Raw genomic sequence first — 16497 nt, 5'->3', positions numbered from 1 at the left:
CAACATTGTCTTCTCAGGGGATGGAGATTGGAAAAGGTGAGCTGCTTGTGATACTATGAAGCTGGCTCTGTGGAGCTGCACACAGCATCCTCCATGTCCACGACTCAGGGGGGCAGTCATCCTCTTCACTCTTTCTGTAGCCTCCTCTCTTGGTCAATGAGCCATGGGTCTGCATCCTCAGGCCGGCTGTGTTGACCATCTGCAGTCATGGGAAGGCTCACTATCCATAAATAAACCTCTGGTCAAAAAATATCAGACATTGGGGTATGTCATGATTAATTTTATGGGTGGATTTTGTGGGCTCGGAGCAGAGTAGGAGTAAGTTGCATTCATTATTTTTGCTGGAAAACCACATCTCACAATTATGGTTCTTAGAGGTGAACTTGAGGACTTAAAGGACCTCAAAGGGAAGGAAACGATAACTGCGCCCAAACAGAAGTTACAGAGACCACGTGGCACTTAGAAAAGACCCACATAGTCACTCTCTCTACAAAGCACAATAGAGCACATATTGGTCACATTAACAATACTTTGACTGGATCCATAGGGAAATCTGCCCCCTCGTCTTTAGCTTTCATCCAACTTTGGCCTATCTCATGGCCTATTATTGATCGCAGCAAATTCAATGAAACAAACGAACTAACATAATTGAAACTGGTGAAAAGTCCCTCCAAGGAGAAGAAAAAGGCTGATCAGTTATATGAGGAACATTATCATCAAAAATACACCTACCATTGTTAAACAGAAGGCTTGTGATATCTTGTGGAATAAATATTTGTTCTGGCTGAAAGAAAATGTGGGCCATAAACATGTCTGACCCCTGAACCTAAAGTTTGTTACAAGGGTAACAAGAGCACAGTGAAGCCAGTTGACAAACTGCATAAACGTTTGACGGTGGCCACAACAACTTAGAAGACTTTTTTAGACGAAGCAGTCTGTAGCGTTCTCCCCAGCACGGTAGCATGCAAATAACCACGCCACACACTGAGCTCTGTAGTGCATGTCTTTATTTGTCAGAGTGCCACATTTAACTGAACGTACTGCATCACAAATGTTATTAACTACACCCAGCCACACTCATTAGATTACGCAATACTTGTAAGGAGCCTGTTGAGGACCACTAGAGTCTTCATGCACATAAACACAGGACACAACATCTCCCCCCTTTGTTAAATAAATAGCACAAACTATCATGGCTTTCGGTTTCCTAAAAACGGTGAGCAACACTTGATGATCTATGACCATGGTGAAATGATTTATGCACAGAAACAAATGGAAGTGTTCACACGCCCATACTACAGCTAAGCTTTCTTGAGAACAAGCATGTTCAGTATGAGATAGACTTCGGTTCGCTTAGGAGACGGTGTTATGTTATGTTACTGTCCATTTCTAAAGCGCACGTTCACCAGACGGTCTCTTGGTGCTAGGCAGATGATCGGCCTTCCGCCCCACTTATTGGTAAGCCTGTCTGAAAAGCCAGGTCTTCAGGAATTTCCTAAATATAATAAGATCAGAAGTGGACCTAAGTTCCATACTCCATACGTGTGGGGAGATAACGTTGAATCTACGCCCTCCGATCCTTTGTTTTTCACATGAGTGGATCACCAGAAAGTGAAGGTGGCTTAGTCTTAGTGCTCTAGTAGGGCAGCATTTTATGATCCGAGATTTCACAAATACGGGATAATTCAAATAGAGGTCCTTAAAAACCATACAACATGCTTTAAACATTGTTCTCTGTGCGACTGTCAGCCAATAAAGGTCCATGGTCACTTAGGAGATGTTGCAGTTTGGCCTTGTGGGAGTGGCTAAAGTGCTTCTGGAACTTTATGACGTCCATTTTCTCGTCTCTTTGTGGTGAACTTAGTTTCTCTTTCATTTTGTAAACCGTTACCAAATGGTTTTCCTTCCCGCAGCCTTTCCATATTTGCCCGATAGCAGGACATTTACAGTCATGTGGAAAAGAGAAAATACAGCGAAAACGTTTTCTTCAAAGATTTCACTCGGTAGGCCTCAGCTTTGTGTCAGCTCAATGCGGATTCGTTTTGGGTTGTTCCAGCCTCCATCTCAGCAGCTTGTCAATCAGCTCGTTCCTCCGCTCTTGAAGCCATGAACACTTTCTCCAAACTGAGTGTTTCTCTCAGCATGCTTCGTCAAAAAGCATCAGAGAGGCAGCCATCAATAACTCTAAGACAAATGGTTTCTTCATTGAATTATTTTGAATTTGCAGAGCTTCATAAACATACCACATCTCTCAACAAACTCATCCATCGTCTCACTAGGTTGCTGTCTTTCTTGGTTGAATATTTACCATTCATAGTCATTCAGCATTGGATTGAATTTGGTGTCCAACGTCTTCTTGATTTGATGTTAAGATATTTCACCCGCTTGTGATATTTTCTTTAATCACCTCTTTTACTCCCTCACCTGCAAGGTTCTTTAAGTATTTGATGATCTTGTTGTCATCTGTTTCATCTAGCGTGTCCAAATTATCGAATGTTCCAATCCATACAGTCCATCTGGTATCAAATGGAAGCAGCACTCTCAGGAAAATGGCGGCGTCATAGCCAGTTGTGAACTTCAATGACGTTGAGAGTAGGGGACTCTCCAGCGCGGTCTGCTGCCTGCTTGGACCGGCTCCATTCACTTCTAAGCCCTAGCTGCGTGCTTGCATCAGTGTTGTCACAGCCAATCTGATGTTGCATGGCCTCTTTCATCTTTGCGGTGAGAAGCTGTTTTGTCTCCTGTACATGGTCATCACCATTCTCAAACTTCTGCATCATACCTGGTTTTCACTGCCTTTAGCATTTCTTGGTGCCTGGATGCTGCTGCTGTTGGTGGGTTTGTGCACATGGCTAGGGCAGCCTTCTATACCTCTCTGTACCTGGTTGTTGCTGTCTTTAGCACTATCGTACTCTATGTATGCTGGCTCTGTTTCATGTTGAGGCACAGTCCCTCTTCTTTCTTCCTTACCAGCAGATTCTGGCTCAACTGTCACTGAAATTTCCATGGGACCTTCATCTTCTTCAAAAGCTTTGTACTGGCTGGAGTGGTGCTTTGACTCCAGATATACCAACCGCCACGGTTTCACTTCGACTGAGGTGCACGTGACGTGCACGAGCAGTTTGCTGGACCTGGGCAAACTCTCAGGGAGAGCACTCTAGTTTCTTAGGTTTACAGATCCTCTACTTCATCGACAGATGTAATGTCCTCCCCAGCCCAGAAGCATGCAAATGACCACGCCACGCATGGAGCTCTGTAGTGCACATCTTTATTCTTCAGAGTGCAACTGTTAACTGGACACACTGCATTGCAAACTTTATTAACCAAACCCAGCCACACGTACGTAATAAGTGTAAGGAGTCTGTCGAGGGCCACTAGAGTCTTCATGCACATAATTACAGGACACAACGCGGTCTATAAATTATTCCTCCAATAAGTCTTTATGTGACTGGTTTCCAGCAAAACTTAATGCTGCTACTGGTGACACTCCTGAAGGAGTGAGTATGGGGACCTCGATGGAAATGGACACATAAATATGTAAATTAATTTCTTGTCTGAATTATCTGTCTCCCTACAACCTCAAATGCTTCCTTTGCACCACGTTTCTTCCTTCGCACCACATTTCTTATATATACCACTACACAAGCAGACTGATTTAATTTGGTTCTCAACAAAAAACAATTTTAGCCTTTTTTGTTTATATTTTTGTTATTGACTTCTCTTCTATATGAAACATTCTGTTATTGGTTTGTACCGTGCACTAAATGCCACAAGGCAGTTAATGTTAAACAAAAATCTATATTTAACTATCGACTGCCCAGGCACCTGCATGAAAGGGCAACCCATCCAATCAGCACCTCTACCCCGCTTTCTACCATGTCTTCAATAGCCCACTTCAGCAGTTCATGTACACCTTCCTCCACCAATGGCCTGCTCTAATCTTTTTTAGTAGCTATTGCTCCTCTTTCCCTTTAGCTCTCGACTATTTCAGATCTACTTTTTCCTAATTCAGTCCATCTTCAAGGCTTTTTCATTCATTTTTCCTTTCAGTTCACCACTCTCTTGCCACCCTAACATTTTATGCTCCCCTTTCCTCCTCTTGTCCATTGCACTTTATTTAGCAGTTTCCTTTTTCTTCTTTCAAAACTTGCCACATTCGGGTTCTACTTTCTCCGCCCCCAGGTTTCCTCTTCTGAGTAGTGACAGCTTTGTTTTTTCCTTCTCAAATCAGTTCTAGGATATCCCCATCCCCAACCAACCACTCCCCCTTCACCAGGCTTTCTAATTATAGTTTCTTCTACCTCTTTCCATGCATCACCCAACTGAGCATTTTTGTGTCAACTTTTTATGTGAACAAGACTAGGCAGCCACATAGATTTGTTGGGTACCTCTTCGCTTCTAGTTCCAGGTTGGCAGCATTCATCTCCTCCAGCAGGTGTTGAGGCACCCTGTATTGCGGATTCTGTCGAGCTGAAAACATAATAAGTCTGCTTACCATGGAGTCGGCACATGCTTCATTTATTTTTCTATTTTTTTTTATTTACTTGGTAAAGGAGACAAATAATGTTTTCAAACACAAATCCTTTGGCACAGGTATTAACAGTAAGTAACGTATTTCAACTTGTTCAATTTGTGGCAGATATACATTCAATAAGTTAGTGGTGGAGATAAGGAAAAGGATACAAAGGATACACAAACAGAAAGTACATTAAATGTGATACCTGTTCAAGTGAATTCACAAACAGAACTAAAACATAATTGGAGACAGAGATAAAGTCTGAGCAAGCTCCAGAAGATGGGTCTTCAGTCCCCCTCTTAATCAACTTACAGTGGGTTTAGCCGTGAGATTCATGGAAGTGCATTCCAGTGACGTAGACCAAGCAGATGAAATGTGCAGAAGTTCGATGGTGCATAAAGGAGTTTAGGTAGTGAGAGAAGGTGAAGATAAGCACAACACAATTCTTGAGAGGGTGTGTCTTGCTGATTTCAGACATACAGGGGTCTTGGTATTTATTTAACATTCTTATTGGGCGCACCAGCATCCAGAGGCATTTAAGTGCAAGGATAGCCTTGAACACCACAGTGGGAAGTTTGAACTAGGTTCTACAGCTAGCAGCAGTTATAGAACAATTCGGTGTTTAAAGATGGGGAGGGAAACGTAGATATGGTGGAAGAAATACAGTATGAGAAAAAGAACTATGCACCCTCAGCAAATATATTTTGTTTAGAGAAACCAAAGAAGAAAATAACAGAAGCAAGACTGAAGGTGGGAAGCAAAAAGTCTAACTTAGGAGTGAACAGCTGATACCGCCCTGTGTGTGGTTATGAGGTATTTGTTTCAGGGTCCTGGCACAGTCAGGTATTACTATACATTATGAAATCTAGGTACAGTTGTTTAACTCAATCCCATAACCACCATTACTATGGCACTACAAATGGATAATCAATGTATTCCTTTTTGCAAATGATTCTCCTGAGTTAGCAAAGTCGAGTAGCCAAGCCCTACTATCATATAGTAATGGTAAAAAACTCAGGAGAAACAAACAACGAGAAAAACAATGAGCACAACATCCCACTTGTGATATTACTTCAAAGAGGAGTAGGACTTATTTACAGGTACCTAAATAGGGACCTTAAATAATAATTTTAAAAAAACATAGAAAACGAAAGATGCTAGGAATGTTTTGGACCAGGATGCAACCCCAAATGTAACTGTAGTACTTATACAACAGATATGTGTATAATATTGCTCTTATGCCCTTATTATGTTGTAGAGCTCTTCTTGGGTCAAACAGGGAGCTTCAAGACTCTACATGATGCTCTTTTCTGCAGGCATAGCGGAGGGCAAATCATGGATCTTCACTTCCCCAGAGAGGCCTAGTACTGGTTGGAATGATGGAGCTCTGTGGATCAAGGGTGAAGTGGAACATCACCTACAAGCAGGGAGTCCGGCGGATCGCCACCCACACGTGTTTGGACCCAGGACTACTGTCCACATCACCAACCTCAGATGAGACACAAACCGAGGTGAACACAGCTAAGACTTGAGAGTATATTCCAGGATCATGTGCACACATGCCTGGAGGAATAGCCTGAGGCACGAGAACTCTATCTAGAGCCAATACACTAATCACCCACAAAAGGGGATAGAGTTTGGCATAAATATTACTATTAGTTGAATAGAAGTGAATGGGATGGGGCAACAGACACATCAAACACTGAGGGGGAGAGGAGTTCAAAACCCACTGCCTGAGGCAGGAGGAATTGGGAAGGGTATCACAATGGCACCTTGGGAAGAAGTGGTGGAGATGTGGACTACAACCAGGGAACTGGACTCGGAACGGAAAATACGACTGATATGACTGTGACACAAACACAGGGACATGAATCCCTGAATCTTAGGTTCCGGAAGCACTGCTGATTATTTGTAAGGGGGTGGGGAGATTTAACCTGAACAGGCAATCAGATCTGGATAGAATTAGTGCAGCAGGTACCGGGGGAGAGAGTATCACAGACTGAATAACTATGGGACTACTGGACTTGTGGAGGGCAACACACCACAATAAGAAGGAAAATGTTACATACCCTGTAAGCATCTGTTTGTGGCATGTATTGCTGTTGATTCAAGATCCAGTCATTCTATCCAGATCTGATACAATCCGATCTGGATAGAATGACTTCAGCAGGTACCGGGGGGGAAGAGTATCACAGACTGAAGGACTCTGGGACTACTGGACTTGTGGAGGGCAACACACCCCGATAAGAAGGAAAATGTTACATACCCTTTAAGCATCTGTTTGTGGCAAGTATTGCTGTTGATTCACATGCTGTGCACAATCCTGCCATTTAGGTAGGACCCATATGTGTGTAAGCTGTTTTTCTTAAAGAAAAGTCTTTCGAGTCACAAGGTACTGTGACTCCTCCTCTTGCTGGTTATGCGCATGGCCATCAACTCTACTGTTGGATTGTTTTCACACACAGTGGGTGAGGATGGAATGTGAAGTGAAGCGCTGTATTGAGAGATGTCCAAGCAAAGAAAGAGGAAAGGGAAATAGAAAGAGGATCACAACAGCTACAGGCTACCGGGAGGAGGGTGGGCTCATGTGAATCTACAGCACTTAATGCCATCAACAGATGCTTTTTGGGTAAGTAACATTTTCCATTAGAGGCATGTGTGGCTGTAGATACCCATGATGTGCATAGAATGTACAACAGTCCTCCCAAAAACCGCAGTGGCTATTCTGTGGAAGTTGCGGTAGTTTGAACAAGTGCACATAGAACTGCCTGGCTAACATTGGCTTGTCGGCGGGCTAGCACATCTTCACAATAACGCTTTGTACAAGAATGTGGTGTAGACCAAGTAGCTGCTTTACAGATGTCAGCTTTAGGAATGTTCCTCACGAAGGCCAGAGAGGCTTCTTTTTTTAGAGTGGAGTGGTCTCTAGGATGATTGGGCAAGGTCCTTTTAGCTTTAGCATAGCATGTCTGGATGCATTTAACAACACAGCTTGCAATGCATCCTTTAGATAGGGCTTTCCCTATGTGGCGTTTGGAGAAAGCAACAAAAAGTGGTTTTATTTTCCTAAAGGATTTAGTTCTGGTAATATAGTATATGAGAGCTCATTTAACATCTGAGGTATGGCAAGCCCGTTCCACAACTGAGTGAGGTTGAGAAGGATAAAAAACAGGAAGTTGAATGGATTGTTGAGGTGGAACTATGAGACCATCTTTGGGAGAAACTTGAGATGCGGTGAGGGTGGGGGGGAGGGACAATCCTATAGAGTATTTGGAAGAAGGGTTCTTGTAAGGTTACTGCCAGAAGCTCACTGACAATTCTGCGTGAAGTGATGGCATCCAGATATGCTACATTCCAAGAGGGAAACTAGAGGGCCAGGAGTGGAGGGGTTTGAACACATGCCCCAGTAGTCTTTTTAATAAAACGTTAATGTTCCATGCCAGGGCTAGTGGGACCCGAGGACGAATGACTCTTAAGACCTTCCATAAAGGCTTTAATGAAAGGAATTCTGAAGAGGGAAACATTTTACATGTTCTGAAGGTTGGCGGCTACAGCAGCCAGGTGTAATCAAATGGATGTCAAAGCTAAAGCACATGTTTGCAAGCGAAGCAAGATGCATACAATCTCTTGTACTTTGACTGCTAAGGGGTCAATATGTTTGGAAAGACAAAAGTAGACTAATCTCTTTTATTTTGCAGCGTAACAGGCATGAGTAGTAGGCCTGCGCACCTTTTTAGGAATGTTCATGCATTCGGGCAGGATTAAGGTACCCAAATTCTAGGACTTCAGGAGCCAGATCGCAAAGATTGAGAGACCTGGGGTCCGGGTGAATTATTTCTCCATTGTGCTGTTTGAGAAAGTTCAGATTGCTGGAGGGCGTCTCATGCGGAACCACTGAGAGTTCGAGGAGGGAGGTGAATCATGGTTGATGTGCCCAGGTGAGAGCCACCAGAATGAGGGTGAGAGATGACTGCCGAAGACTCCGAACCACACTTGGAAGTAATGGGAGAGGAAAAGCGTAAGCAGATATCCCTGACCATCCATAGTGCATTGCCCCTGGGGTGTGGGAACCAGGAGGCAAAGTTTGGGCATAACAGAGATAGGCCCCAACGCTGGCAGTATTGGAGGAATATTTGCAGGTGGAGGTCCCACTTGTAAACTTGTTGGCTCATCCTGCTGAGGCGGCTGGCAAAGTTATTGTCCACTGCTGGCAAGTATTCAGCTAACAGAAGGATCTTGTGTCGGGCGGTCCACCTCCAGATGCTTTGGGCTAAGTGAGAAACCTGAGGGAATCTGGTGCCCCTTGCTTCTGAAGATAATATATGGCTGTCATGTTGTTCGTTTTGATGAGGACTACCTTGCCAATCAGGTGGAGAAGGACAGCTTTTAATGCAAATTGAACAGCCAGTAGTACCAGGTAATTTATGTGGAGACCCTGGTGACTGGGTTCCTACTGTCCTTGGGCAATCAAGTCTTGTACGGGCAGGCCCCATCCTGTGAGGGAGGCATCTGTTGTGATGATTCCCTGCAGAGGTGGGTCAAGAAAAGGCCATCCCTTCAACAGGTTTTTGGTGTAACAACACTGCCGAGAGCCACAATTGCAGAGAGCTAGATCAGGTGGAGGTGGTATTTTGAGGCACTGATAGTAAAACTTTATTTGTAAAGTAAGAGGATGGCGACCCGAGTGTTTTTGCAGCATTGCTGACAGGTTGCACTCTTGATGAGCCAGTCGTCCAGATATTAGGGGAAGACGTGGATGCCCTGTCTCCGCAGGTAAGCGGCGAACACTGCAAGGCACTTACTTAGGTGAACGTCCTGGGTGCAGAGGTGACTCCGAAGGGGAGCACCTTGAATTTGTAATGCCGTCACCTGATTACAAATCTGAGGTCCAGCAATGTGCCGGATGGATTGGAATGTGGAAACAGGCGTCCTTAGGTCGAGTGCGGCCATGAAGTTGTCTTTTTGTAGTAGTGGGATGACATCCTGAAGAGTAACGATGTGAATGTGAAGGAGAACGTATGTGTTTAGGGGCCTGAGGTCCAAAATTGGACTGAGGGACCCATCCTTTTTGGGGATCAGAAGTATAGCAAGTATACTCCTGTGCCCTGTTGATAAGGGACAGTTCCATGGCTCCTTTGTGAAGGAGCGCTTGGATCTCTTTCCCTGAGTAGCCTTCAGTGTTTTGGGGAGAGTGTTTTTGTGAGGTGCAATGTTGGGAGGTGTGGAAGTGAGCTACAGACAATAGCCATGTTGGATAATATCCAGCATCCACTGGTTAGAGGTGACGTTCCACTGAGCAGGTAAGAACGTTTGGAGACTGCCCCCCGACAGGTGCTACATGACTGGGGATAGGAGAGGCAGGTTAGAGTTTGTGGTGGTAAAAGCTCCTTTGGAGAACCACCCGTACCTCTGCCTCTGATGAGGTTACCCCTGTACGAACCTCTGAAGTAACCACTAGAAAAAAACTGCTGTGCCTGCAGACAATGGTAGGTTGTGGAGGTTTCTGGGGTGGTGGGCTTGTAGCCTCCATGAAAAAGAGTTCGGTGAAAGGAGCCCCGATTAACTGGCATTTGAAGGGTGGCCATTGCCTTCGCTATCTTCGTATCCTTTCCCCCCCCCTCCCCCCCCCCCCCCCCCAGCATCTTGTCATCTTGGGGACCGAACAGATGCTAAACGTCCAACTGCATGTTGAGTACACCAGAGATACAGAGCCAGGCATGCCATATACAGAGGGACATTGGAGTTAATTCCCCGTGCAGCAGTATCCACGGCATCTAGAGCACAGCATTTGATGGTATTAGACATCTGCTTCCTCTCAGCAACTATCTCGTAGTCCTGTTTCCTATGCTCCTCTGGGAGATGTTGGAGGAGCTCCTCCATCTCATCCCAGTCGGCCCGGTCATACCTAGAGAGGAGGCCAACAGAATTGGCAATCAGAAAGTGGTTGACTGTGCAGCCACCCTTTTTACGCTGCATCGATGTGTTCACTCTCCTTGTCTGTTGGAGGAGCATCACGAGTAATTTGAGAGTTAGCCCTCTTACTGGCAGTAACAACCAGGGAGTCAGGTGGAAGTTGTCACCATATGTACAATGGATCTGTAGGGGATGCATTATACTTCTTGTCCACCCTGGGTGTGATGATGCTGGCATGGACGGGGTTCTGAAAAATATCAGGGGGGTGACGGAGTATACAAAACAAACAAGTCGGAGGGTCTCAAATAGTCACCTAAAACTATGATGACCTATGTGCCTGTACGTACACCAAGTCACTAAACCTACACAGGAAGTCCTATCTTAAAGGACGGAATCCCATCACTCACGAGGTGACATGCTTCATCATCTGGGATCTCCTCCCGGCTGTAAATTCTAGTTTACCCGAGGGCTACAACCTTCTCCCCCCACTGTGGGGGAGGAGCACAGGGATGTTTATATTAGTAATGTCCCTATCCTAGGGTTCCTAAAACCTAGAATGAAGAGCTAAAGATGTAGAATGTGAGTGATGAGCGCAGTGCAAACTAAAGTAACAAGCATTGGAAATGCAATAGGTCTCGCATTAGGAAAGTTTGAGCTATTGGTATTGTAAATGACACTTTTTTATTTATGTGTTGGTTTTGAAAGTAGCAAAATTAATAGCTTTGTCAGTTACAATGTCAATAGTTTTAACTTTTGCAAATGTGACACCTATAGCATTTGTAATGCAATGTGTGTTGTATTTACGTGACTTAGATGTATTGATATTACAAATAACAATGGCTTTTAATTTTGTAAATAATTAATACTTAAATAAAAGTTATTGTAATTTATAATGGCAATAGCTTAAACGTTTGTAAATAACTTTTGTGAAGATTATGTTCAGTGTATTTTATTGTGACGAAAATCCAAGAACATTGCATTTGCACCTACACACACACAGAGCCACACACATATAGATGTGGTGGTGGTGGATCTGGGGGATATGGTGGTGGTGGATATGGTGGTGGTGGATGTGGTGGTGGTGGTGATGGTGGATGTGGTGGTGATGGTGGTGGATGTGGTGGTGGTGGTGGTGGATGTGATGGTGGATGTGGTGGTGATGTGGTGGATGTGGTGGTGGATGCGGTGGTGGTGGATGCGGTGGATGTGGTGGTGGATGCGGTGGTGGTGGTGGTGGATGGGGTGATGGATGTGGTGGTGGATGTAGTGGTGGTGGTGGTGGTGGATGCGGTGGTGGTGGTGGATGCGGTGGTGGTGGTGGATGTGGCGGTGGTGGATGTGGTGGATGTGGTGGTGGATGTGGCGGTGGATGTGGCGGTGGATGTGGAGGTGATGGTGGATGTGGAGGTGATGGTGGATGTGGTGGTGGTGGTGGATGGGGTGGTGGTGGTGGTGGTGGATGGGGTGGTGGGTGTGGTGGATGTGGTGGTGGGTGTGGTGGATGTGGTGGGTGTGGTGGATGTGGTGGATGCGGTGGTGGTGGTGGATGCGGTGGTGGTGGATGTGGTGGTGGTGGATGTGGTGGTGGATGTCATGGTGGATGTGGAGGTGATGGTGGATGTGGATGTGGTGGTGATGGTGGATGTGGTGGTGGATGTGGTGGTGATGGTGGATGTGGTGGTGGATGTGGTGGTGGATGCGGTGGTGGTGGATGCGGTGGTGGTGGTGGATGCGGTGGTGGATGGGGTGGTGGTTGTGGTGGATGTGGTGGTGGATGTAGTGGTGGAAGTGGTGGTGGATGTGGTGGTGGAAGTGGTGGTGGATGTGGCGGTGGATGTCATGGTGGATGTGGAGGTGATGGTGGATGTGGTGGTGGATGTGGTGGTGGTGGTGGATGTGATGGTGGATGTGGTGGTGATGGTGGATGTGGTGGTGGATGCGGTGGATGTGGTGGTGGATACGGTGGATGTGGTGGTGGATACGGTGGATGTGGTGGATGCGGTGGATGCGGTGGATGTGGTGGATGCGGTGGATGTGGTGGATGCGGTGGTGGTTGTAGTGGATGTAGTGGTGGTGGTGGTGGTGGTGGTGGATGTGGTGGATGCGGTGGTGGTGGATGTGGTGGATGTGGTGGTGGTGGATGTCATGGTGGATGTGGAGGTGATGGTGGATGTGGTGGTGGTGGATGTGATGGTGGATGTAGTGGTGGTGGGTGTGGTGGTGGATGCGGTGGTGGTGGACGCGGTGGATGTGGTGGTGGTGGTGGAGGTGATGGTGGATTTGGTGGTAGTGGTGGATGTGATGGTGGATGCGGTGGTGGTGGATGTGGTGGTGGATGCGGTGGTGGTGGTGGATGCTGTGGTTGTGGTGGTGGTGGTTGTGGTGGATGTGGTGGTGGATGTAGTGGTGGTGGGGGTGGTGGTGGTGGATGCGGTGTCTGGGCCAACTGCATATGGATAAACACACTGTCGCGCTCAACCGGACGGTCAACTTGATACCACTTGTCAATACATTGGGCTGCGCACTTTACTCAGTCATACAAGCTTGGTTTTCTTAATTTACGCTGCACCCTTAATTTAAGCTGTCACAGAAAGTAACCATCCTCTTGGTGTGGTCCAAATCACACAGTTCAAGGATAAGGAGTAAAATCTGAAGTGTGTTGAGCAGGTCAGACTGACCATGTGCACGATGAGGCCACAAGGTGAGTACAGAGGGGTGTCACCCCAAGCGACCAGTCACAGCTGCAGAAACAGGGAGTTAAAACATATAAAACATACACCATCGTCGTCTGGCAACAGTTAACTTTCTCTGCTTATTTGAAAACGTGAAGACATTTTCAAAATCGCCCCAGTGCTGAATCAGCAGCACTGTCAAACCTCAAAGTAAAATCCAGCAACTGTTGGTTACATTCAAAAACGCACGAGGACAATTTAAATAAGCCCATTACATGTGTAAAAAGAGGCAAATGCGCTTCAAGCTCATCACTTGGACTACGTCGCGCAAAGGTTCACACACGTCAAAATGTTTGATGCGAAAATAACTAAAAGTATAAATGAAGTAATAGGTTTCTAAATTACAATTGAGAGATTAAAGGGAAATTAAGCAGATTTAGCCAAGAGCTGTAGAGCTTTAACTCGTACAACAAAGGGTGCATTCAAAAATAGACCTTTAAATAAATATCCCAATTACCTCAAATTTCAACACACAAACAACTGAAAATATCAGGCGATAAGGAAAAATAAAAGTAACAGCTGCATGTAGCTCAGCATTATTTGAAAGGTTTACTCTTCGAAACATAATTTAAATAAATCCTTAAAAAAAACTAACATCATTGCTCCAAACTCTAGCGTATTTGAAGGCGGGAGTTTGGTTTAGATCCGTTATATAAGAAAACCTCAATTTGTCACTGAAAGCAAGTGGTCCCGACTGTACCCGTGCTGAGGGAGGGAGGCGAGGGAGGGAGGAGAAATACGAGACGGCCTGCTGGCCGTGAGACGTGTGAAGCAGGGGGCGGGGGGAGCGGATACCTTTGAAGTGAAGCTAAGCTTCACTTCAAAGGTGTGGGGGGAGTGCGGCTGAGGGAACAGACGGCGATTTGGTGATGTGCACGCGCATTTTAGGTCAATGCGCAAGCGCATTGACCTAAAAGCCACGGGCACAGCATCAAATCGCCAAGTTCGGTAAAGTCTGTTTAAGCCCCAATAGAGCTTCGCCAGCTAGGCGCATGCGCCCAGCAGGCGAGCCCTAAAAATTTGCTAATGTGAACTAAAACTAACTATCAGGAGGCATAAAAATTATTTAATGGTTGTCTCGTGATGTCAGGATTAAAAACAGTGCAAATAGAGCAGTTTCAACATAGTAACTGCAACCGTAGTCTACATGTTTCGGCTATGTTGGCAGGTGCCTAGCCTTATTCAGGACCAAGATATAAATTACTTCTGCGTAATATGTGCTCAAAAAAGGAAGTTTAAACCAAACAATTGATGAATGGATACGATACAACCTATATCACACTAGATCTCATTTGAAAGTTACATGTGTATAAGTCAACCTGTCTCTTGCGAGAAAGGGACAACACCTCACCTGGCAACAGCTCAGGGCGTGAGGCACCGTTCTCTTCATCGGTACCCCGGGCTGTACAATGCTGCAACCAGAGGCCGTTTGAAGGAGTATGCCACTGAGCATGGGGAGGTATTGATTGGAGGGGTGAGTGGAGAAAAGGGTTTCGAAAAGGAAGTCTTCCTCCAGAGGCTCAGTATGGAGATCTACATTATGGAAAGAGGTAGCCATACCAATCCGCTTTTGGTACGAGGAGGAATCCTCTTAGAGGGTTGGGGGGGGTCAGTGCTCCCTGGTGGGTCAGAATCTTAGTAAACCTAAGAAACCCCCTGGTGGAGGTGTATGGAAAATATCCATTCTCCCCTGTGTCTGACTGAGAAGACTCCTGAGGTGTGTAAGGATTAATGTTGCCGGGAAGGTGGGTGGGGAAGGTAAGCACTGTGGAGAAGTGGTGAGGTGGAGAAAAGGGCAAAGGGCTTGAAGCCTTGTCTTCCTTTTTGCACTGCTTGGGAGATGGTAATTCCAAAACTTCCTTCAAGGACAGCTGATACTTGAAGGGTTGTGAGCCAGGCCTCACGGGGCGGGCTAGGATTTGGCCCGCATGAGGGCGAATGACCAGATGTTTTGGTCTGGCTTCGACCTCCTTTCGCAATTTATGGAGGATCGGTTTAGCAGAGCCTGAGCAGAGGTCGGTCTTTGATGTCGGCACTGACGTTCTTGGTTCCAAGGCTGATTTTAATGCGAAGGTGTCAGCTCCAGTGGGTGGGTCGGCGTACAGATGGACATGCTCAGTACCACTAAGCCAAAGCTGGGCGTTACATCCAAAGTTGGTGGTGGTCAGTGGCGACCATGGCCCAAAGATAGTGAGGGCCCGGCAGTCGGTCTCTGAGGCTCCAGAGCGGCAGGACGATCTTTAACCTGGACCTGCTCGACATGAGGGGGAGGAAAGTCTGCGCTCACAGCAGGTTGCCTGGGAGAAAGTCTCACACATCCGGGCCCAACACTAGATAGCAGGATTATGCCCAGCATGTGTTATCTACAGTTTAACATGCCTCAAACTCATACATCTACCAATCTACAGGTATGCTTGAGACTAGATTATTTCTTGATATCCCAGATACAAGGGCACCGATACTGTGATACTGCTCACCTACCCGGAGGCATCTCAGACCACTCCCATAGTACACCAGACTGACAACACACATTAAGGTAAATAGACCACCATGGCGACTTTATCCCTGGGAAATTAAAGGCGAAGACTTGAAGAAACACCTCCTACAAGTCACAAAGAATTACTTGACAGAGAACACAGGATCAGTAGAGTCTGAAACAATGGTGTGAGAGGCATATAAAACGGTAATATGAGGTTATCTCATAGCCAAGATCTCTAGGAAACGTGAAGAAGCTGCCAAATTAGTGGGAGACCTAGAGCAGCACCTGATACAATGGGAGGGGGAATATCTAGATATCCCTATACTTGCACAAGTGCACAAAGCATAGCGTTGGCACAGGAAGACTACAGAGACCTGGAGGAAAAAGAGGGGCGAAAAGGACTCCCGGCCTCTCAGCATAGGCTTTATCAGATGGGCAATAAGGCAGGGAAATTACTAGCCTTGCTGGCTCACTGTAAGGATGGCCAACACTGAATATGGGAGATTAAATCCAAGACTGGACAAAATGTTGATACCACCCCTGAGATAGCGCAAATATTCACAAATCATCTGGAAATTATATTTCGCCCTCACCAAAACTACACAGAGGAAGAACTGGGGGTTTTGTAGGAGATATACTCACTTTTTGTTTTACACCAGAAAAGGAATTAGTTACTTACCTGTACACTATAGTTCTCCAGTATTATCTTTCATAGATTCACATGCTTGTATCTTCCCCGTCGTCATGGTGGGAGTCTCACGGTAACAGAATGACCAAAGCAGTATCATAGAGAAGAAAACTGCATAGAAAAGCCCCTAGGGACTGTAGTATTTGGTAACCAGACCTCCTCATTGTTT

At 45.9% G+C, this 16497-nt stretch overlaps 1 protein-coding gene across 8 annotated transcripts in view; it reads right to left on the bottom strand.

Moving 5' to 3' along the window:
• The window catches only part of USP40 (ubiquitin specific peptidase 40), a 660245-nt gene that overhangs the window by 457546 nt on the left and 186202 nt on the right, over positions 1–16497 (bottom strand). For all 8 annotated transcript variants that reach the window (XM_078681394.1, XM_078681396.1, XM_078681399.1 and 5 more), the window contains exon 13: positions 4389–4470. In XM_078681394.1, the coding sequence (XP_078537520.1) occupies positions 4389–4470 (82 nt within the window). The remainder of the gene's footprint in view (positions 1–4388; positions 4471–16497) is intronic.

Source organism: Lissotriton helveticus, chromosome 3_1 (assembly GCF_964261635.1).
Source record: "Lissotriton helveticus chromosome 3_1, aLisHel1.1, whole genome shotgun sequence".
In the NCBI taxonomy this organism is placed as follows: domain Eukaryota; kingdom Metazoa; phylum Chordata; class Amphibia; order Caudata; family Salamandridae; genus Lissotriton; species Lissotriton helveticus.
This window is presented reverse-complemented; position numbering and strand designations above follow the sequence as displayed.